Here is a 23,300-nt window from a genome sequence, read left to right as displayed (position 1 = left end):
TATTTCCACTTTTTGGAAAGAAAGGCCCAGAAATTGATCCACTAAATGAAGCTTAAATGTTGTTGTAATATCTCTTTGGCACGCCATTTTTAGCATTTCCCTCTTTCAGCATGGGATACCCCCAACTCTGGGCAGGTATTAAGGGAACAAGATGACCTTAAACTCGAACCAGCTTCCGTCAACTTCCGAATTTACATTAAATGTCGAACCTTGGGGCTCTCCTAGATGAAGATAGCTTTTGATATCTCTAGCAAAGTAGAATTCCATCTTATGAGGGCCTGTCTTATATGACAGCGGCTCCTTTGGATAATATTACGAGGAGAATGGAGCATACCTTTAGGGGAAGGGTCACAGGAACTGACGGAAGTACCGAAATATTCAAAGGTTTACGTAGAAGCCAGGCCAGGCCCCAGAAGTCACGATCATTGCAAGGTTGCTGCTTTTTGAGGCTTGAGAAGGTAAATGTGGGTCAATGGCAAGCGCTGGAGGATTGTTTTGGAGACTTCACTTCCTCCCAACCAGTAAGTAAGCTGCCGAACGAGTTCATGACTCCATCCAGGAATGAAGGGTCTATTCTCATCGCTTCATATTCTCTATCTAAGTTGCGATTGTACTGTTTGCATAAAGTGATTTCAAGAGTCAGGACCACACCCAGTTCTTACATTCATAGTCTAGGGCTCAAACGAGAGAGCTAGCTCGAGAAGCCTTGCTCAACGTGTCACGGATGGCACAGCGGAGACACCTAACATTGCGTGGGGGTCATCAAGCATCAAACATCAAACATGCGAGCAGAATCCTCGACCCGGAAAGAAGAGTTGGACGATTGCATAAGTGAATTGATCGGCGGCCCCTTGACTGATGACACCGAGAAGCCGCGTTTAGGCAGACGTGTCCACCATAACACTGTCTCTTATCTCGAATTCCGTGAAAAACTGTGAGTCCTCTCGTGCCTTTCCCCTTGATCCTGCAGACAAAAGAGGACACGGACGTGTCCTGTGTCGATCAATGACGATATACGACTCAACACCCTAAAAGTTCGGCGGTACGCAAGGCAGCAGTTTCTGCTATCTTTGCCCTACTCATGCTGAATAATCCAGCTGCATGTTGATCGGCGAACAGCCACACTTGCTGGAGGGACTGCATATTGCTTCGATTACACCTGTAGGCAGACTTCAATACGAAGTTGCTTTTATGGAGATCAATTTTCTCCACAGCATATCCCACCTTAGTGTACACAGGTAGCGATATCTATTTTAGAAACAGTCCCAATGCCCGGCTGTAGTTGGATGGTTGTACACTACGAGGAGTGTGGAATAATGTAAGTGGAGTCATTGGTGCGTTGTGGAACAAATATTAAGCCTTCACGAAGTAGTGCGAACGTTCTTTTCTCTGGTAAGCATACTCGAACGTCACGTCCGTCATGCTAGACGCGTGTCTGAGTAGACAGCATGACGCACGACACCATCAGGCATTATGACTAGCAATGGCTAGTTTCGTGTCGGCTCTGACTCATTATGATGATGAGAGGACCGCTCTGTTAATCAGAAAGGTAGTGTAGGCCAGGCTAGGAATGTGAGAAAACGTGGTTGCAATGTTTCAGGGCGCTGTCTCCACCGAGCCCTAGCTACTCGGCCCCGCCATTTCGTGCTTCGGACTTAAGTGGTTGAGACTGGGAGTCCAGGCTTTTCGCGGAGATATCGTAGTCTCCGTAAAACGAAGGGAATTGAAGGCATTCTTGTTCTTTTTTAGGCTTAGATGTGAAGAACTTTGTCCTGTGGGTCGCAAACGCGGAACAATTGAAGGTCCTGTTGAAGGCCCCCACGATAGGCCCGGTGGGGCCGAGTGGTCCCGACTAACAATTGAAGTTGGAAGGATGAAGCATGGAAAAGGCTCAAGGAACTGGATCTGATGCGAAGAAGGTCAAGATTACGTCCACTCCTTGCAGGGTTTCACTGAATTCTGCTAATATCTCTTGTATGTATGCGAAGGTAGAGCAAGGCGATCAATGACAAAATTATGTTACGATAGTTTGTGTGGGCGGACGACTCGCTCGAGCATGGGTTCAACTTATGATCGGTAGTTGCGTGGGGTGGGGCCTGGACACGGAGCAATGAGTGATCATCAGGACTTGGGGGATGTCAATGGTTCCGCGTTATTAATGGACTTTATCATGTCGCTCAGGTCCCACGACTGCGAAGTACTCTAGGCTTGGGAATACAGGCTTGGAACTTGGTCATGGGGCCGGAAGGATACATGCGACAAAGGCAACATTCAAGTCACTGGAGAACGGTGGTACCTGTAAACTTTTACTTCGTCAGCAAATTTGTGTAGAGAGTGGAGAATTAGTAATCCAAATCGGAGCAATTGGGCTTGAGGAGGAAAAGAAGGGGAAGCCAAGACGGCGTTAGGAGCAATTCTATTATCAGATCTAAGTGTTGGGGACCCTCGCCAAGACCACCGTCCTCAAGCATTGTCGCAACTCCGCCGACGTATTCCTAAGCAGTCAATGAAAGCCGGGAAAAAAAAAAAAAAAAAAAAAAAAAAAAAAAAACTAGCCTAGATAGAGAATTATTGTGGTATTCTAGGAATAAATTAATCTACGTACTTTCCAACATACAAGTAGGGCTTGGCAGATAAAGAGACCTTCTGAGTCCTTCACTACTGCTGCGATGGGATGAAAATGAGTGGGGAGGGCCGGACTTAGGTAGACACAGCTTCGGAAAAGTTCCCAAGATCCGATTTTTGGACAGGGGAGGGCCCCACAGTCTCCACTGGCAAGAGCGGAGGGGTGACGGCAAGCAAGATTGGCCCGGTCCACCTTCCCAAGCCTGCCCCCGGCAGTACCTGTGTGTCGTCGAAAAAGGTGAAAAAAAGCGAGAAGAAAAGCGAGAAGGCGAGAGAGCCCCTTCCTCTCGAACATTCTTCTTCGCTGTTGCTTTTCCTAGAGATCCAGAGGTCGTGCTTGCCTCGGTTTTGCATTTCCGCACAAGGACAGCCTGAGCTTCAACTTCCTTATCTCGCTTGTGTCATCCGTACTTTGTAAGTGAGGCCCTCGTCGGGATTTTGGTTCGAGACCTCGGTAGGAAGTACAATTGTATATTGTAGCGTTCTTCATGCTTCGTAGTGTTGCTTCAATCAATTGATGTTGTTGGCTCGATCATGTGTCCCTGCATTGAGTACTTCGTGGTTCCTAACCTGGTCTGGAATTCTCAATGGCCCCCGTTGTGCGCAGACAAGGCAGCAACTCTCCGATTCCCACCCTCGCTTTTTCCTCGCCCCTCTACGACCCGCCGCGTCTGGCAGGGTGATCAATTATGTCGTCTTTTTGGAGTTCAAACGCAGTTTGTAATCCAGGCCCGACGCTAGTACTAACTTTATTTTAGGAGCAATTGTTTTGTTTGATTTTTCTAAAATTTTGATTCTTTAATTCCTCCGCCTAAGAGAAAATCATCCCCACTGAGACTGATACCTTTGACCAGGTCTAGTCTGGGCCCGCTCTCCGTTTTTCACACCAGCTTTCCTGGTTGTCTTCTCCACACGTCCGTCCCTCTTTCTTTTTTGTGCTGATAAATGCTGTGGAAGCCCGTGTCCTGTTCTACAGCTTCTTCAATTGTTCTTTTAATATTCTGTTACAAAACGGTATCTCTCTTTTAAACTGGGCTTTCTCTCAAAAAGGCCTGAACTCATTGTGATCCTCACTGTCCACTCGACATATCATATTTGATTCTCTACAGCGTTGACCCTTCGCACTTACATTCATCTTCGGTCGAGGTCCTTGGCGATACGCCCCGTGTCCCTTCTCTTCATCGAATCCTTGGTTCACGTTTATTGGTGTCGTTTTGATACCTTTGGCAGCGGCGAACATTACTTCGTTCTGGGTATTCATATTGCGCTCCTCGCAGTTGCCTTAATATCGCCGCGTCCCCAGTTCTTGATCCTTTACCGCTTAGCGTGCAAGTGACAGTTTTGATCCGCCACCCGTTTCGTGCAAAGATACACAACGCGTAGCGCGGCGGTCTCGTTTTGATCGCCGACGTGCGCCAATGGCCGACTCAACGCCCTCCAAGAGTGTTTACGAGGGCCAGCAAACATCCTCTTCAGACGCCACCCTCCCCGAGCATTCGATGCCCGAGGCGGAGACCAAATCCGACGCCGAGGGACACGCGAGTCCCCTGCCCGAAGCCATCGAGGGAATTCATACGGGAGTCTCTGTCAGCCAGGCTGAGGCTGATTTTGCCCAACTCCAGCGTGAGCTGTCGAGAATAAGCCGCGTGGAGAGTACCGTTACGAGACGCAGGACGACTGATGTCGAGAAAGCAGACGCCGCGGTGCCATCTAGCATCACCGATGGCAGCATCGAGCCGTTCGATCTCGAGGCCACGCTTCGTGGTGGTCTCGATGCCGAACGCGAAGCTGGTATTCGTCCCAAGCACATTGGAGTTTACTGGGACGGCTTGACGGTCAAAGGAGTCGCTGGCCAGGATAACTACGTCTCCACCTTTATCGATGGATTCCTTGATTCCATTAACGTTATATCTCCCCTAGCTAGGCTCTTCGGTCTTGGAAAGAAGGGAAGCGAAGCAACGCTTCTTGACGGCTTCAAGGGTGTCTGCAGCCCGGGCGAGATGGTTCTTGTTCTGGGTAAACCAGGTTCCGGCTGCACTACGTTTCTGAAGGCAATTGCCAATCAGCGATACGGCTACACTGGTGTTACCGGCGAGGTATTGTACGGCCCCTTTACCGCGAAGGAGTTCCAGCAATACCGTGGTGAGGCCGTGTACAACCAGGAGGACGATATTCACCACCCCACCCTTACCGTTGAGCAAACCCTTGACTTTGCCCTCGACATGAAAGTTCCCGGAAAGCGCCCCGCTGGCGTCTCGAAGGCTCAATTTAAGGAGCAGGTCATTACCATGCTCCTCAAGATGTTTAACATCGAGCACACTCGTCGTACCGTTGTCGGTGATCATTTTATCCGGGGAGTGTCTGGCGGCGAACGGAAACGGGTGTCCATTGCCGAGATGATGATCACTAACGCTTGCATTCTGTCTTGGGATAATAGCACTAGGGGTCTGGATTCGAGTACTGCTTTGGATTTTGTCAAGTCGCTTCGAATCCAGACCGATCTTTATCGAACGACTACTTTTGTTTCGTTATACCAGGCTTCTGAGAATATCTACAAAGTCTTTGACAAGGTCCTCGTCATCGATGGAGGAAAGCAAGTCTACTTCGGCCCAGCAACCGAGGCCAGAAGTTACTTCGAAGGTCTCGGATTCGCCCCTCGCCCGAGACAGACGACTCCCGACTACTTGACTGGGTGTACCGATGAGTTCGAACGAGACTATGCCAAGGGGTATTCGCCGCAGAATGCTCCCCACAGCCCCAAGACTCTTGCCGAAGCATTCGAGAATTCGGTATATCAGCGCAGACTGGACGATGAGATGGCCCAGTACAAGACCAATTTGGAGGTGGAATCACAAAAACACGAGGACTTCAAGGTTGCTGTGAAGGAAAGCAAGCGGTCTTCGCCGAAGCGGTTAGTTACAAAACTTGCCCATTTAGGAAACGAATCACTAACCCTTTGCATTCTTCAGATCCACGTACTCTACCGGTTTCCACATCCAGGTTGCGGCTCTCGTAAAGAGGCAGTTTTATCTCAAATTGCAGGATAGGATGGGCCTCGCTCTATCATGGCTTCGGAGCATTGTTATCGCTATCGTACTCGGAACTCTCTATCTCAAACTCGGAACCTCTTCGGCGAGCGCGTTCAGCAAGGGCGGTGTGCTATTCGTTGCTCTCCTCTTCAATGCTTTCCAGGCCTTCTCGGAACTTGCCAGCACCATGTCAGGGCGGGCTATTGTTAACAAGCACCGGACGTACGCGTTCCACCGGCCATCGGCGCTCTGGATCGCACAAATTCTCGTTGATCAGGCCTTTTCTGCGACGCAAATCATGATTTTCTCTATCATCGTATACTTCATGACCGGATTATACAGGACTGCAGGCGCCTTCTTCACGTTCTACCTGATGATCTTGTCTGGGAACATCGCGATGACTCTTTTCTTCCGAATTGTTGGATGCGCAAGCCCAGATTACGATACAGCCATCAGGTCTACGGTTTTCCTCATCACTTGTTTCGTCATCACATCCGGTTATTTGATTCAGTATCAGTCGCAACACAAGTGGTTGCGATGGATCTTCTGGGTCAATCCATTAGGCCTGACGTTCAGCGCCATGATGATGAACGAGTTCAGGAGCGTTAAACTCACGTGCTCAGCAGAGTCACTAATTCCATCCGGCCCAGGCTACGACGACATTGCCTACCAAGTATGCACTCTTGCCGGTTCCGTCGGCGGTACGGCAATCGTGAAGGGTGCGGATTACATCACGAAAGGGTTCTCATACGACCCCGCCTACCTCTGGAGGAACTGGGGTATCGTCTTTTCTCTCATCGTCTTCTTCCTTATCATGAATGTGGTTCTCGGAGAGTTTATCAGCTACGGCATGGGTGGTAACACTGCAAAGGTTTTTGCCCGTCCTAATGCCGAGCGGACGGAGCTCAACACGGCCCTAATTAAGAAGCGCGATGAAAAGCGAAAGGGGGAGGCTGTTGAAGAATCTTCGGACCTTTCAATCAAGTCGGAGAGCATTTTAACCTGGGAAGAGCTCAACTATGATGTCCCTACTCCAGCAGGCACCCGGCGGCTCCTCAACAATGTTTTCGGCTACGTTCGTCCCGGAGAACTCACGGCATTAATGGGCGCTTCCGGCGCCGGCAAGACGACGCTGTTGGATGTCCTTGCGGCCCGAAAGAACATTGGCGTAATCTCGGGATCTGTGCTTGTCGATGGTGTACAGCCAGGCAAGCAATTCCAGCGAAGCACCTCCTACGCCGAGCAGCTCGATCTCCACGACCCTACGCAGACGGTTCGAGAAGCTTTCCGATTCTCTGCGGATCTCCGCCAGCCCCTCGAGACGCCCCAGAGTGAAAAGTATGCATATGTTGAAGAGATCATTTCCCTTCTCGAGATGGAGGACATTGCGGATTCGATTATTGGAACGCCAGAGAGAGGTCTCACGGTAGAACAACGCAAGCGTGTAACTATTGGCGTCGAGCTTTCTGCCAAGCCAGAGCTCCTCCTCTTCCTCGACGAGCCTACTTCTGGTCTTGATAGTCAGAGCGCGTTCAACATTGTGCGATTCCTCAAGAAATTGGCTGCCGCCGGGCAGGCTATTCTCTGCACGATTCACCAGCCGAACGCGTCACTATTCGAGAACTTTGACAGACTCCTCTTGCTCCAGCGCGGCGGACGCACGGTCTATTTCGGAGACATCGGTCAGGATGCTTACATCTTGAGGAGCTATTTGAAGAGACACGGTGCGGTTGCTGGCAAAACTGACAACGTGGCCGAATTTATGCTCGAGGCCATTGGTGCAGGCAGTTCCCCACGAGTCGGCTCTCGTGACTGGGCAGACATTTGGGAAGACAGCCCCGAGTTCGCCCAGACGAAGGAGACCATCAAGCAGCTCAAGGAGGAGAGGGTCCGCGCTACTGCGTCCGCCGTCAAAGACACTGAGAAGGAATACGCCACGCCGTTTATGCATCAGCTCAAAGTGGTTACCACTCGCATGAACAAGGCTTTCTGGAGGTCGCCAAACTACGAGTTCACCAGGCTGCTCAACCACCTGATTGTCGCGCTCTTGACTGGTCTGACGTACTTGAATCTTGACAACTCCCGATCTTCGCTGCAGTACAAAGTGTTCGTCATCTTCCAGGTTACTGTCCTACCTGCTTTAATTATTGGACAGGTCGAAGTTATGTACCATGTGAGACGCGCCATCTTCTTCCGCGAGTCCTCGTCAAAGATGTATTCTCCGTTCACCTTTGCCGCATCTATCGTTATTGCGGAGGTTCCTTACTCAATCCTGTGCGCCATCATCTTCTTCTTGCCCCTGTACTACATCCCAGGGTTCCAGCACGAGTCCTCGCGCGCTGGGTTCCAGTTCTTCATGATTCTCATCACGGAAATGTTCTCCATCACCCTCGGCCAGGTTGTCGCGTCGCTTGCGCCGTCCGCGTACATGTCAGTGCAGTTTGACCCGTTCATCATGATTACATTCGCGCTTTTCTGCGGTGTCACGATTCCGAAGCCGCAGATGCCTGGATTCTGGAAGGCGTGGCTCTACCAACTTGACCCTTTCACAAGACTTATCTCGGGCATGGTCACCACGGCCCTCCATAAGCTGCCGGTTGTATGCAAGCCCCATGAGCTCAACAACTTCAGGGCGCCGGATAACATGACCTGTGGCGAGTACATGCGCAACTACTTTAGCAACGGAGGGTTGGGGTACCTCGTCAACGAGGACGCCAGTGACTGTCAGTACTGCGCGTTCCGTGAGGGTGACCAGTTCTACGAGACTCTGGATCTCAGCTTTGGCCACAGGTGGAGGGACTTGGGTATCTTCCTCGCTTTTATCGGCAGCAATTTGATTATCCTCTCCCTTGCGGTAAGTAATGAGTGACTGCAAAGGCTTAGTGCGTTCGAGCGAAGACTAACGAGGTTTTTTTTCTTTGCAGAGCCGATACATCAACTACAACAAGCGATAAGGGTTTCTGCTTCCCTTCGACCGCAAACGGAAAAGCCATTCTCTCGTGTTGTTAAATACAATCTGCCCTGTATCTCCTGTTCTTACAGAGGGTAGGGCGTCCTTTTTATTCCCTAATTTTTTTTTCTCGTGTACATTGATGGGTTCGAAAAGTATCAGCGGCGACTCATTTTGGGGGGAAGTTCATAGGATACGAGGACAGTTCATGTTCATCTTCACTGCTAGACAAAAAGTTTCATAGGAGTAATAAAGCCTGAATCTTACGATCTTCTTCATTCGAATGTTAAGTGCCCAGGACTCGGTCCATGGCGGGAAAGTTATCACACGGACTAGTTCTAATTCACATCTTCAGCCTTCTGGGCTCTTGGATCAGTATTCTGGCATGAAACCCTCTACGATGGAACCGCGTGTAAGGCCATGCCTTCCTAGCTGCTAAAATTGGAACAACCGGGTATGGGGCCGGTTGGCATCTTACTTAACGGAGGTTCTGGTAGACTAATACATGGATATATGATTCGAGGATGGAAGTGTGGCCGCTTAAGGAGTTGAACAGTCTCGGGAGTGGGCTCGGAGGGCTCCGCCCAGGCGGAATCGAGCACCTCGTCCCTGATGCCCCGTTTCTTAGTGATGGGAGATATGCCCAACTAACAGCGTCTGGGTGGCGTTCCTAAATCAAACATCCTCGATCCTCTATTCTATGTAGGCGCTCGCCTGCCCTCTCCGCCCAAGTCTTAGTCGCATGGTTTTTGCCGTCGTTCAAACTTGATACGAAAGGAGAAGCATAACCAAGCTGGGTGCTCCTTCCCATTTCAGTTTCTTAAAGTGAGGAAGGAGCAAGACGTCTATTTCATCACAATCTTATCAAGGAAGGAGCTATCATACCTGGTTTCCTCTTGATGTGATTCACTCAAAACATTATTTTCCTTTGCTCCAGCAGCAACTCTCTCCATTTAAATGATCTCTCAACTATTTAAGCACCCCTTCTTCCCAATACAAACATTCCTCTTATTGTTTTCCTCCTGTGCGCACTTCACCAATACAACACGATCAACACATCAACACATCAACGAGATCACAAGTATACCTTGACCTCGTCAGTGCAAGTGACTCTGGGTCATCTGAAGGTCTGCTAACACGTCTGCCAATCGCAGGCTCCTTTGTTTCCCTAATTGTGGTTCGTTTCGATAAACAAACATGGATCCTGGGGAGGACGCGGAAGAACCGCAAGTCGGATCCTCAATTCTCAACTCTCCCACTTCCTCAACCGAAGACGATTTCCACAGCATCCCTTCCAGCGTCGAAGATCATTCTGACGCCGATTCCGATTCCCACAACACCACTTCCAGCACCGAAGACCACTCTGACGCCGTCAGTTCCATCAATCTTAACATTCCCGCCCCTACTAGCATTGATCAGGATAAAATGTCCTCCGGCAAGGACCCCCTCTTGACCGCCGCCGATGTCGACGAGGCCTTCCACGCCTTCGAGCAGGCGAGCGCCCTCGGCAAGCTCACCATTCTCGTGACCATGTTGGAAGAGTACCGCGAGCTCAAGAAGAAGCTCAACACTGCGGAGGAGAAGAACAAGAAGTGGCGAGAGGTGCTCGACGAGGACGAGGATAAAGTTGCGGAGAGCGAGATGCTCCTCAAGCAGGAGGAGATTCGAGTCGGCATTCTCGAAGCTAAGAATGCCGTCGTCGAGGCGAGGCTGCGGAAGGTGTGCCCCGAGGCCTTTGACACCGAGGGTCCTAAGGCTGAGCCTACTGGCTTCGAAGTCACCGAGAGCCCCAAGGTCAAGCCCAGTGGCACCAAGCGCTCCAAGGGTTCCAAGGGTTCCAAGCGCAAGGCTAGCGGTCGCAAGCGCTCCTAGATTTTCGAATTGACAGCACAATTCCCGGTCGAAAGTCGCCACCCACGCCGAGGTAGCGCGGTTAAGTCAGCCCAGTGGTTGAGAAGGCTACTCACTATCGACAAAGAAAAGGTTCGTCTTCCTGCTTCCCGTGGAGAGGTCATTCCACTCGCCACTCTCTGGCTTGTTTCCATGCTGACATGCCCATAAAGAAGAAAGGCACCGAAAAAAAATCCCGAAGCATATTCTGATGGGCTAGTGCCTTGTTCGCGTGAGGTTTCTCAGTTCCCAATAAATCAGTTTGAAGCCCATTCCTCCCATGCCCTGTTTCGTGTGTGTTAAGAATTTGGAGAGTCTCGTCGATTCTTCGAAAATTTGATTCCACTCTCGCGATTGAGGTCGGATGGCCGTGTTTATTATTATAAATTCTCGTGGAGGAAAAATCGATCCCAATGATACAAGCAGAGGGACACACATCTGGCCTCCAAACAATGAAACGTACTCCAAACAGGCGTGAATATCTCATAGCCAAACAGTAACTAAGATCAAAACAGGTGAAGCGAACTGGTTGAGAACGTGATGGGTATCCTTGCTGCCCCTATTTGCAATTCCATCAAAGAGAACTCAAGTGAGAGCAATAGACGCCGAGACTCCATTACATGCACATAGCCCGTACACATAGCCCGATGCAAATAAAAAAAAGAAAAGAAAAGAAAGACCAGACCAGACCATTCTCCATTTCCCGCCAAAAGCCAAAAAGAGTCGATTTAGCTTGGGAGTTGCGCAACGTTGGATTGTTGCTGTTGCTGTGGCTGTTGTTGATACTGATACTGATACTGCTGCTGCTGCTGCCTCTGCTCCGCGACCTGAATATAAGGCTGCTCATGCGCATAATTCACCGGCTGCGACTGCTGATCGACATATGGCTGCTGTCCCGGTTGTGCCATCTCGTGCACGATATTCCCGTCCTGCGCGTAGTACCCGCCAAACTGGGCATTCTGATCCTGTTGCTTCGAAGCGTCGGGAAGAGGGACGGGCGCGTAATTGACCATGGGGTAGGCGGGGGGAGGGGCGGCGGATTGGCGGGCGACGGAGGCTGCTGCTGCTGTGGCGGCGGCGCGGTTTCGGGCGACGAGGCGAGATTTGCGCTTTTTGTAGAAGATGAAGCCGAGGATGGGGACGATAACGAAGAAGAAGACGACGCAGACTGCTATGGCGACGATGTAGCCGATTGCGAGCCCTCGGGCGGCTGTTTGATAGGACGACGAGGCCATGTTTGGGCCGAGTTTATTTTATTTTATTTTATTTTTGGCTCCTTTTCTTCGAGATTGCTAGATTCGATTCACGGGGCGGGCGCTCGGTCGATCGAGAGTTTTTCGCTTGGTTGAGGCGACCCAATCGTGATGGCTTCTCCTCGGGAAACAGTGCTTGCGCAAGGAAGAGGGAAAAAAAGCGAAAATTTCCGCCTTCCTGGAAGCGAAGAGTTAGGACCAGGATTTATGACGGAGGGGATTGGAAGATTGCAAGGAGCATAATTCCCCCTCTCCTATGAATCGACAAGGGCCAATGTTGCATGGCTGGCTTTGTTGTGTTCCATCGGGCTTAAAGCTGAGCAGGAATCCATTGCTATTCCGCCCCCCTGGTGAGCCTTACGGGTAAGACAAGGGGCCAAGACGAGACACAATTCCTGACGCTAATCCTCTTCGGGGACAGCTGCATGACGGACTGCCATCGTTCTTCGTGTGAGGAGCCCGCTCTGCACAGCCCCCCTTTCCCTCAGCCTGGGGAGGATGAGGGCGATTGGAGGCGGTGTATTTCCTTCTGGTGGTCAGCTGGTGATCTTGGGAGCGGAGGATTGGAGATGCTGGGTTTGTGGATTGAAGCATGAAGATGGAAATCGGCCAATGGAGATTTACTAGGATGCGATGCTGAGGGAAAGTGGCTGGGATTGATTGATTTGATGGGATCCATTCTACGGACGACCCGCGAGATCTCCTTGATGGAGAATTGCCGCAGCCCGAGAATTGGATGAAGATAAGGGCCGAGCCGGGGAACACCACTCACTTTCAAACCTCTATTGACTTCTTGATGTCGAGGAGCTCACAGTGAGCACTGAAGCCGTTTCGTGGGGTTACTCCTCCTCATTCCAAACTTTTCGTGCCTTGGCCAGATCGAGGTGGCGTTGCTCCTGCATATTCCTTCGGCTCGGTATCCAACATTTTGCTGCCAATGCACCCCTCTCGTGCGACGAGACACAAACGGCTACTGTAGACATGGATACTGACGTTGGATACCTTTGCAATGGAAGCTCGGACGATCAATTGACGAAGGGGGAGAGATAATATTGACTTGAGCTTTGGGATTGACCATTTATCGTCCTGAACAGCATGCGGTCGCGCTTGCCTAGAAACATCGAGACCTCGACAAGACTTGCTGCGCTTTCTCATCGTGTCGATCCTTCTCCATGGTGTAGCGTCGGCTAGACCGGCTGGATGTCTGCGATTTGAGCCACGGAAGGATCGCGGTGGTTGTGCCCGAGTATCGCGTTGTTGTCTCATCTGTTCAGTAATCCTTCCTTTTTCTCTTCTATTTACTACCACCACGCTGAGATGGTCAAGTCTGCCCACCAGAGGACCCGCGCTCCTGGGATACTCGAGATAAACTCCGACCCTGGCAAGGATACAAAGGCTGGGAAAGAATTGATCTAGTTCTCTCGGTTTGATTACTCGCCCTTGAGATTCTGTCGAGTGTAGGGACCAGGGTCGGCCGACCTTGTTAGTCGATTCTGACCGAGGAAATTCAGCCCATCTAGACTTTGCTTCAAGATACAGAAGCAGTACGAGAGGCAAGTTGAACTCCGAGAACGCCTCACTGTGGTATCCTTGGACATGACTGAGGCCCAGCTCCACCTAGACTGCACCATCTCTGGAACCACTCACCAGATGAAAAATGCGATCGAAATCTAAGAGGACTGGGACTGCCCTACCGGTAGAACTATATCAACGGATCTCATTCGTTACCTCCCCAGCGAAACTATCGGATCTCGGAGTTTGAGATGGTCAGGTTTATCGAAGCCCTGTGTGAGTGTTTCGGTTTCCTTTTCCATGTACGGGAACATCCGCTCCCACCAAAAACGTGTGTATGTACAGTCGCTTAAATTGAGGGTCACCCGGTGGTATCGGACATTCGCAGAGAGTGCCGGGACCGAGACGGGGAATCTGATAGCACACAAGATGTGATGGTATCAACATTGGCTAGCTGGCTTCTCTGATGGTGAGGGATCACCGATGTAGTGCCATGGCTCGAGACCCTACATTATCGCCGATGAACCCGGCGCCAGGTTCACGGTGGAGAGACACGACGACGTGGAACAGTCTCTTCAACTTTAAATGGTGTTCTCTGACCGACAAGACTCTTTTCTAGAACGCGCACTTCGCTTTTATTCATCATACGAGAAATTACTTCTGTAGCTTTACCAATGTATGCCCTCAGCCCTGTTGAATCCGCCAGAATAGCCTCTCCTGACAAACGATGAAGGGGAGAGGATGATGTTTCATCATGGTAATCGCGCCTTCCGCATCTTCGCCCATTCAATCTTCAATCTCCGAGCCCAGAGTAGCCTTAAATACCAAAACGAGCTTAGAATTTTCCAATAAGTAGGAAGTTGGGAGATTCGTGGGAGTCACTCGGAAACGCACGGCGGACGAGAACCACCAACCTTTTTCCTTTGGCCTCTTTTGGTCCAGTATTTCCTCTTCTATCTTTCCAATTCGATGTCCTGTCAATGATAGGTTTTCAATTTTATTATCATCCTCTTGAAATCTTGAAATGCCTCTGACATCTTGGAAAAGTGTCATGCAGACTCAATCATCACCAAACCATCAAGTGACGGAACAACAGCCTCCCTCACAGAAGAGAATGCAAGCAAAGGGACTACATATTTCACAGGTGGGCTTCTCGTGCGCCCATTCCCCCGAGACACCTGACAGCGTAGATCCCTTTACCCGTTATTCTCGACACCTGGGATTAATTAACGGGATACCCCGATTAGTCGAAATGATGCCCAGTTCAAAGAGACCCGGATGAATGCCATGGATGAAGTCGCCACTTCTTTGGGCGGTAATATCGGTGCATCGAAGACCGGGTCGCCTCAACTTTGCGTCCCTTTTCAACGTGGCCTCTGGTCATGGTCGATCGAGCTGTGCAACACTATCAAAAAGAGAAGAAAAGAAAGCGGCCAGTAACTGACCGTGTCCAACGGAATAAAATGAAGAAATCAGTCCAAATTGCCCCAAGAAGAACCTAAACAACAGCCGCCTACTATTTCCTTACCGAGGATGGAATCGCACACGGCGAGGTGGAGACGCGCAGCCGTCGATGAGGAAGGTTTCCGCCTCCTCCGGTCCCCCGGGACCCAAGCGTACGAGGAAGAGCGCACCCCGGCAAAGGTAGAACCGATGCTACCAGACGAACGGCGGCGGCTTTGCTTCCCCCGGTGGGTTGCTGGTCCGCGGGAACCCCGCCGCCACGTCGTGAGACCAATCTTTCCCGCCCTTCAGCAATGGCCCATCAGTCTCCTTGACAGGGCTAGACCAGCCATCAAGGCGTCCGTCACCGGCGTCTTCTTCCTCGTGTGGCTCATCGCCTTCTTCTACCCGTTGGCCTCTTCACACAAACCTTTTAAAGACGGCGACGAGGAATATGTCCGCAACCTCAACTGCGACGATAGCCTCTGGTCCATCTACGAGTGCGGAGTCGACGGAGAGCTGTGTCGGCCCTTCACCGAGAGCCACTTCTCCTTTCGTTGCCCCGCGAATTGCGCCGGCGCGGTGGTGTCTACACGTCCCCATCCTGTCGGCGACCAAGATATCATTGGCCAACCCCTCGTCATCGGGAGTAACCCGTTTCGCGCAGACTCTTACATCTGCGTCGCCGCCATCCACGCCATCGTCACCTCCAACGAAAAGGGAGGCTGTGGCCGCGTCACTCGCGTAGGGAGACACGACACCTACGCCGGCATAGAAAGCAACGGCGTCTCGTCGATCGAATTGGACACGTACTTCCCCTTCTCGTTCACGGTATCCCCAGATCCCTCCATACCCTGCAAGGACCACGAAGACCCCCGCCACCGACTCCTCGGCGTGTCGGTGTTCTTCCTCGGCGTCTTCTCGCTCTTCGTGAGCTCCGCCGCCTGGCAGTTCTTCGTGGCGTTCACGACGGCGTTTGCTCACGTCGCTCTCGTTTCCGATCCGGCGCCAGTTTCGTTCCGCTCCACGGCCGTGCTTCCCAGGAGGATGTCCGATTTTATCCAGGGTTTCCTGCCGGCGCTGTTCGTCGCCGCTGTTCTCTACAGAACTTGCGTGAAGAGGACCATCGACGGGCTAACGGCGCAGATCGAAAAGACGCTCTTCTGGACAGGTGGGCTATGGTTCGGTGCCATGGCCAATTACACCTTCGATTGGTTCCCATTGGAGAACTTGTCGGCCTACGAGCTGACGAGAGTCTCAAAGGCTACGTTCACCGTCGCCGCGGTCGTCGCAGCGGTCGGATTCCTCGCCGCCTGGCTTCTCTACTGCCTCTGGACCGAGGGCCGCTTTGAGCGCTACATCCTCTTCTACGCCGTCTCGATCCTGGCGCTCGCCGCTCTGTCCTGGATCCCCGGAACCGGTGTGGAGATCAATCTACACCACTACATCGTCTCGCTCCTACTTCTTCCACTGACAGCGACACAGACCCGGCTATCCCTCGCAAGCCAAGGTGTCCTCCTCGGACTCTTCATCCACGACGTAGCGCACTCGGGCTTCTCGCCCCTCTTGGAGCTAACCGCGTCTCTCCCCATCGCGTACCCGGTTCTCCAGCTACCCACCGTCATCTTCACGCCGCACGGTTCCAACGTGACGCTCTCCTTCGAACCGCCCCCGTCGGAGTCAAGGTACGATGGAATCAGTGTCACGGTAAACGATGTGGAGAGGTGGCGCATGCTGTATCCCGAGATCGGGAAGACAGGAACGAGCTTTACGTGGAATTGGCCGAATGACATCAAGTATGACGAGTATTTGAGGTATGGGTATATTCGCGACGGCAGGATTATAGGGTATGGACCTGCCGATGCGTGGCTTTCGAATGGAACGTTTGTTGGGCAGGTCGGGATTGTGAGGCCGGATGAGGCGGAGGAGAATCCAGTCGGGGACAACGAGGAGGAAGAGTAAGGGAAGTTTGTAACAGTGCAGCGGCGATGATCTTTTTTTAACGCGTTGTGTACAATTGAGCATTTCTTCAGATTGTTAGTTCTACCATTAGCTCCAGCTTTCTCACCAATAAGTTAGATCTCACTTCTTCTCGAATCTCTCCGTCGGCGAAGGCTGCCCACCATCGGAATATTATCCTGCGGCATGTCCAATATAATACGCCAAGAACTGGGGAATGGTGATGGATTCGGAGTCTTATGCCCCAATCCCGCCCGTTCGGACAGCAATCTATTCCGGGCCCGCGTATTAGTGGAAAATCAATTGGTTAAATATGGCACAGGTCTTGGCTCTTAAGCCCAGAGGTAGAAAAAAAAAGTAAGAATTAAAAAAAAAAAAAAATTGGAAACCCTAAAATACTACCTACCTTGTCGACTAGGTCTCCTGTGACGTGATTTCTGGGGTTGCGCAATTGGAAAAAGACGTTCAATCGCCGAGTTCGGAATTCCAAGAGACTAAATCGGAAAAGGCCCCAATTGAGCTTCTCAACCTCTCAATAAGGGATCTCAAACCTGGTCCTGTGGTGGAGTTTAAAAACTGATCTCGAATTGACTTTTCACGATGTCTCCCGCGCCGAGAGCTCAATCTACCAATCCGGCCTCCTCATACCCCGCCCGGCAAATCGCCTTTTACCAGAGACCTCCAACTCTACCCGTCTTGTCCTTTTCGAACTCGGCCGACAAAACATCCAAAGGAACTATAAATTGGCTTCCGTGACCATGCCACCTCGGGCACCCATTCGCTCTCTCTCCGGTAACCTAGGAGCTAGATGCTCATCCCGGAGCGAAGCTAATCAGCAGCCGCCATGAAGCTCCTCCCCCGTGCCGCGGCGCTCGCAGCCGCCTTCTTCTCACTTCCGGCATTGGCCATCTTCGAGGAGACGCTGGTAGAATTCCGGCCGTCCAGCAGCTCCATCGACATTACCACGGCGCCAATTGTGCTCTCGTCCGATGACTGGACCGGCGTTCACATCGCCGGCGGCTCATTATCAACTGATCTCGAGGCGATCACGGAACTGAGCCGCGACGTTTTGAGCTACTCCGTTGACGAGGCCGAGGAGTATCTAGCAGACTTGACCAGTGTGATCCTAACCGGATCGGCCGATTCTGCCCTGATTAGGTCTCTTGTCGACGCCGAGCTCCTTGATATATCCGATATCGAGGGCAAGTGGGAGTCATTTAAGACCGTGGTGGTGGACGCGCCGTTCCCGGGAGTGGAGAGCGCACTGGTTATTGCGGGTAGTGACAAGAGGGGTACCATCTTCGGCATCCACACGCTTGCGGAGCAATGCGGCCAGTCACCGTAGGATATTTCGTCATCCTTTCTTGTGAACGTCCGAACCTAGAGAAGACTAACCTAGAGTGGTAGATTCCACTGGTTCTCTGATGTCCCGCCCAAGAAGCACGCGCAGGTATTCGCCCTGCGCAAAACAACGACTCAGGGTGAGCCCTCCGTCAAGTACCGCGGCCTCTTCATCAACGACGAGGAGCCCGCGCTGAATACCTGGTGGGCCAAGTACAACAACCAGACTAGATATCCGCTCAACACCGAGTTCTACGCCCATGTGTTCGACCTCCTGTTGCGCCTCAAGGCGAACTACCTTTGGCCCGCCATGTGGAAGTCGTGGACGCCACCTCCCGGCAACATCTTTTTCACCGATGATCCGGGCAACCAGCAGTTGGCGGATGACTACGGCATAGTCATTTCTACCGCGCACCACGAGCCCATGCAAAGGGCGACGAACGAGTGGGATGAGGCGGTCATGGGTCCCTGGGATTGGTCGAAGAATAGAGACAACATCACAGAGTTCATGGAAGCCGGCATCGAGAGGGCGGGCAATAATGAATCCTACTTCACGATTGGCCTGCGGGGTCTGGGAGACGAGGCGGCGAATACCGAGAATGCGATCGAGATGTTGAAAGACGTTTTCGATGTGCAGAGGGGTATTATCGAGAAGTATCACGGTAGCCCTGACGCTGTGAATCGTGAGTTGGTCCCTGCAATCTTGGAAGGGCGGGGCCTTTATCGCTAACACTTGAGCAGAGGTTTGGGCGTTATACAAGGAGGTTGCTTCATACTATGATGCTGGCCTTGATCCGCCCGAGGACGTGACTCTCCTCTTCCCCGATGATAACTGGGGTAACGTTTACCGCCTCCCGACTGGAGACGAGGCATCGAGAAAAGGCGGAAGTGGCGTAAGAAAAAAAAATACCTGCCATCGGTTTCTGATTGATGAATCTGACCTCTGCGCCCTAGGTGTACTATCACTTCGAATACGTCGGTCTTCCTCGGTCGTACAAATGGGCCAACACCAACAACCTCGCCAAAGTATTGAAGGAGCTCATGCACTCCTACCTCCGCGGCGCCGACCGCATCTGGATCGTCAACGTCGGCGACATCAAGCCGATGGAGATCCCCTTCGCCTTCGCCATGGACCTCGCCTGGAACGTATCCAACTTCAGCTTCGAGAGGATCCCGACCTACCTCAAACTGCTGGCGACGCGCGACTTTGGTGCCGACTTCGCCGACGAGATCGCCGATATTCTGCTCGAGCATAGCCACCTCATCGGCATGCGGCGATTCGAGCTCGTCACATCTGGGACTTTCTCGACGCTGAACTACCACGAAGCAGAGCGCGTGCTCGGTCGCTGGAAGTCCCTCGCCGAAAGGGCCAAGGTTGTATACGAGCAGCTCGACACGCAGACTCAACCAGCCTTCTACCAGCTCGTCTACCACCCTGTCGCGTCGGGGACCATCTACTACTCCGTCATGGTTGGCGTGGGCACGAACTACAAGTATGCGCTCGAGCGGCGAAACTCAGCAAATACAGTCGCTCGACAGGTCCTCGATGATTTCGACGCCAGTTACGACATGGTGGAAGAGTACGACGCCATGCTAGGAGGGAAATGGGCCAACATGATGTCGCAGGCGGTGTACGACGCCGCTTGGCAGGAACCGAAATCGTGGGCTGGACCAGCTCGAGACATGCTCGCCAACCTCTCGTTCGTGCAGCTGCGCCAAGATATGCAGTTCTCGCTTGGCAACCTGGGGATTTACGCCGAGGGGTCGACGAGCCCAATTGAGCAAGGGCGTTGGGCAGAATCGGTGGATTCGTCAATGCCAACCACGGGGTACACGGCTCTACTCCCGCAAATGGATCGGTTTGGACCCCGCGTTCGTTATATCGACCTCTTTGCGCGGGGAGATTACCGGGTCCCAATAGACTGGGAGCTCGAGGAGATCCCGGTAGACTTCATCTCCATCAGCCCGGCCAGGGGCACTCTTAACCGAGACAAACCCGACGAGCGCCTCAATGTCACCATCGACTGGAGTTTGGTACCGGACGACTTCGACGACACCGTAAACATCGGCATCACTTCGACGCCCTCACGATACCCCTATTTCGACCTAATACGCATCCCTGTCGTAAACACCCAAGTGCCCGCGGATTTCAAGGGCTTCCCGGAAACCGCTGGCATGATTGCGATCGAGGCGCCGCACTTCCAGCGCTCGTCGGCCATCACGCATAAGAAGAAGGACGAGCAGGATCCAACGGTCAATTTCTCCGTTTTCCCACACCTCGGGTCGCGCAGCGAATCAGGATCTATTGGACTGCGACCGTTCGCCGAGGCTCGTCAGGTAGACAACGCCGCGACTTCAGCTTGGGTAGAGTACGATATCTATCTCTTTTCAGACGCAGAGGCTGTGGAGGCAACAGTGTACATCAACGGATGTCTCGACACCGACCCGCGACTCCGGATGCAGTTCTCGCTAACTCTAGGTGACGCGCCCGCGAACTTCACCCGTGTGCTGGGTGATTACATTACGAACCCCTACGCTGGGGACATTCCACCAGAGTGGCTCGATCACGTAGCGGACCAAGTGTGGACGAAGAAGGTCGACCTTGGAGGTCTAGAAGCTGGGAAGCATACTCTGAGGTGGGCGGCGAACTCACCCGAGGTCTACTTGGAGAAAATTGTCCTCAACACGCGGGGCGGCGTAAAGGAAACTTATCTTGGGCCTCCAGAGACTCGACTCGTCGAATGAGCGTTTGAGAAACACGGAAGGATCGGGGAGAAAGGCGGTGGTCCCGTCGCCCTAACGTGTAACCCTCGCTTGTTAATGGTTCTTCTGTGCATGCCACACCCCTGATGAAATGCAAGATATTGGGAAATGCAAGATATTATTCCAAAATGGCCAGGATTGCGCTGTATTTTGTCCTTTGCGGTTTTTTTTGTCCTCCCTTTCCAAAATCGGGTGACATCTCGTGATGTCTGACCGACATGCGTGGTCTGGCAGGGGAGGTCGATGATACCGAAGCTTCCAATGGAAGACTCCTTCGTTCTTCCCGTGTTCTGGGTGTCTGAGCTCTGACCTGAAGCAGTTCCATGAGCGAAAAATAATCCCAATATCCAAAATATCCAGGGGTGGCCCAGCCCCGGGGAAATGGACGGATGCGGAGGAAGCCTTGCCTCTTCAGGAAGGCTATGGAATTGGATTTGTGCTGAAGAAGGAAACAGAATTTCGATGATGGGGTGATTTCGTGCTTGTGCAGGGTGGATAACATCGATAACAGCGATAACAGGGCTGGTACAAAGTCCGACGTACCTTCGTAAAGCCTTCGTAAACCGTCTCGGTGGAACCGTTTTTGTCGCATCCGGAATTTGCCTCGATACGAAGCATTATTGCTTGATATTGCTATTATTATTTTGGAAGCTCCATGAGAGAATAACTGGAATGCTCGAGCGTCGCGGCCAAAGCAACGAGATTGAAAGGGGCTCCCGGTTTGGGTTTACTTCGGGTTTCGGGTTGAAGGTGAAGATGGTCGAAGTATTTCGTACAAGCTCCAACCTCTAAAATAACAATATTACGCAGGAGCTGTACTAAGGTACTTCGTACAGAGATCGTGCAGGCACTGCAGGGCAAGAAGCCAGTTCGTAGCTTCCGAATACGTAAGAGCTGGTCGCCTGAAGATCACATGGCCAAAATCCTTGCCTCGACCTGAAGGCAGGAGATTCCAGAGGGAAGGCGGCGCTCTCTAGCCTCTTGCGTCTCCGAGGACAAGAAGAGGACAAGAACGGACAAGAACGGGTTTCTCGGCACTCGCAACGTGGGGTAGCTCTCTCCTATTTTCGTAGCAGCTGGTGCACGTGCACCATTTGGATGAACAGCTTGGGACGTTCGTACCCATTTCAGAGGCAATCAGAGGCAATCAGAGGCTCCGCAGAGCTCACAACGACGGCCAGGGCTTAACACAGGGTCTGTTTGATTGGCGGACAAGCTTGCACAGCTGGGCTTCTCCACTGAGGAGCCCTGCAGTTGATGCTGCAATGCCTTGGCACCACTTTTGACTTGTTGCTAGCACTCTGCGGCTATGACGCCGACCTGCACTAACTTACTTTTAGGGTCCACCAGCTCTGACTTTATTTGATGCCGCCTCGCTTATCATTATCAGCATTGCAGGTATTTGCAGGTCATTGCAGGTGCAGTCGCTCAGACTTGCAGAAGTTGCAGTTGACGTTTGGAGGAATTCGGGGCACGCCACAGGCCACGGGCCACGGGGGATCTACGAGTACTTCAAGTTGCCACCTTAAATTGCAGAAGTTCGAAGTACTCCAGTACTTCGTCGTATCGATATCAGAGCAGCGAACTGAACACCTCATCTCAACAATAACAAGGGGGCAACGGTTTTTCCAGGTTCCACGTTTCCCTGTTTCCACAGTTCCACCGATCAAGGCGCAAGAGATCAAGAAATTAAAAACACTCTCCGAGTAACACCACAAATGGATTCGGCGTCGTCGTATCTATCTCGGGGACAGGGTGTGCCTCTCACCACCGTGATTCCACCGCCCGGTCGGAGTTGCATGATTACGGACGAGGACTGCGCGATGCCATCGGCGTTTTGTCTTATTCAATAGAAATTCGGTTGAGGCGCTAATTGGTTCACGTCGGTTCACCCATCTATCCGTCGTACTGTCCTAGTCCCCAAGTTCCCTAAGCTCCCAAGCTGCGCAGGAACCGTCCTAACCGAAAGCTCGATAGAGGGAGAGAATAGACGAGAGAAAAAAAAAAAATCGAGGTGCAGCTCAGTGGCAATCAGTCAACCCTTCCTTGGTCGAACTCTGTGACAGCCCGCGTCGTTCCCGGGCAATCCTGCCATCCCAAAACCTAGTCGACACCACAACACACGCACACCCACACACCCAATCTGCAATATTGAAAGTACGGAGCAATAAGAGCAATGCTGCGACAGACGTGACGCTCTTCGGACGATTACCCATCCATCCTTTTTCCCTCCACCCGCGTAATGTGGAAGCTGGCAGGGCCCAGTGACGCGTTTCCCGTTTCAGCGAGCCACCACCTCACTCGTTCCCTCGCCGGTCCGTCTCCCTCCTCCCGGTGACCAAACAGAGGCAGATATTACCAAACTTTCCCCATAATTATCGTAGATTACTTGGTAGTCGCTCCCATCGCAGATATCGATGCTACCGTCCCAGCTGCTGTATTGGGTTGTTACACCTCGTTCCTTCCGTCCCGCCATCTCCGCAAGGCTCATCCTTGCCTCCGTGTTTCCCGTCTCCCTGTCTCGTAGTCTCGTCA

General features: G+C 52.1%; 2 protein-coding genes and 3 pseudogenes across 2 annotated transcripts; 4 read left to right on the top strand and 1 right to left on the bottom strand.

Moving 5' to 3' along the window:
* Positions 1 to 4,043: 4,043 nt before the first annotated feature.
* SAPIO_CDS10382 (ABC-2 type transporter) lies at positions 4,044 to 8,608 on the top strand (the record flags this gene model as incomplete). Its single annotated transcript, XM_016783975.1, has 3 exons — positions 4,044 to 5,536; positions 5,595 to 8,508; positions 8,579 to 8,608. 3 exons carry the CDS (start codon positions 4,044 to 4,046, stop codon positions 8,606 to 8,608), a joined length of 4,437 nt encoding a protein of 1,478 aa, XP_016638811.1.
* A 1,193-nt stretch (positions 8,609 to 9,801) lies between these two features.
* Positions 9,802 to 10,476, top strand: SAPIO_CDS10381 (annotated as a pseudogene; the record flags this gene model as incomplete).
* A 746-nt stretch (positions 10,477 to 11,222) lies between these two features.
* Positions 11,223 to 11,729, bottom strand: SAPIO_CDS10380 (annotated as a pseudogene; the record flags this gene model as incomplete).
* Positions 11,730 to 14,792: 3,063 nt separating this feature from the next.
* On the top strand, positions 14,793 to 16,664 carry SAPIO_CDS10379 (annotated as a pseudogene; the record flags this gene model as incomplete).
* An 841-nt stretch (positions 16,665 to 17,505) lies between these two features.
* On the top strand, positions 17,506 to 20,747 carry SAPIO_CDS10378 (uncharacterized protein; the record flags this gene model as incomplete). The annotated part of the gene is made up of 4 exons (XM_016783974.1): positions 17,506 to 18,002; positions 18,069 to 18,685; positions 18,744 to 18,895; positions 18,957 to 20,747. The coding sequence occupies 4 exons, from the start codon at positions 17,506 to 17,508 to the stop codon at positions 20,745 to 20,747; spliced, it is 3,057 nt and encodes a 1,018-aa protein (XP_016638810.1).
* Between the last annotated feature and the right edge of the window lie 2,553 nt (positions 20,748 to 23,300).

This window comes from Scedosporium apiospermum, assembly GCF_000732125.1.
Source record: "Scedosporium apiospermum strain IHEM 14462 chromosome Unknown SEQ_SAPIO_0165, whole genome shotgun sequence".
Lineage (NCBI taxonomy): Eukaryota > Fungi > Ascomycota > Sordariomycetes > Microascales > Microascaceae > Scedosporium > Scedosporium apiospermum.
This window is presented reverse-complemented; position numbering and strand designations above follow the sequence as displayed.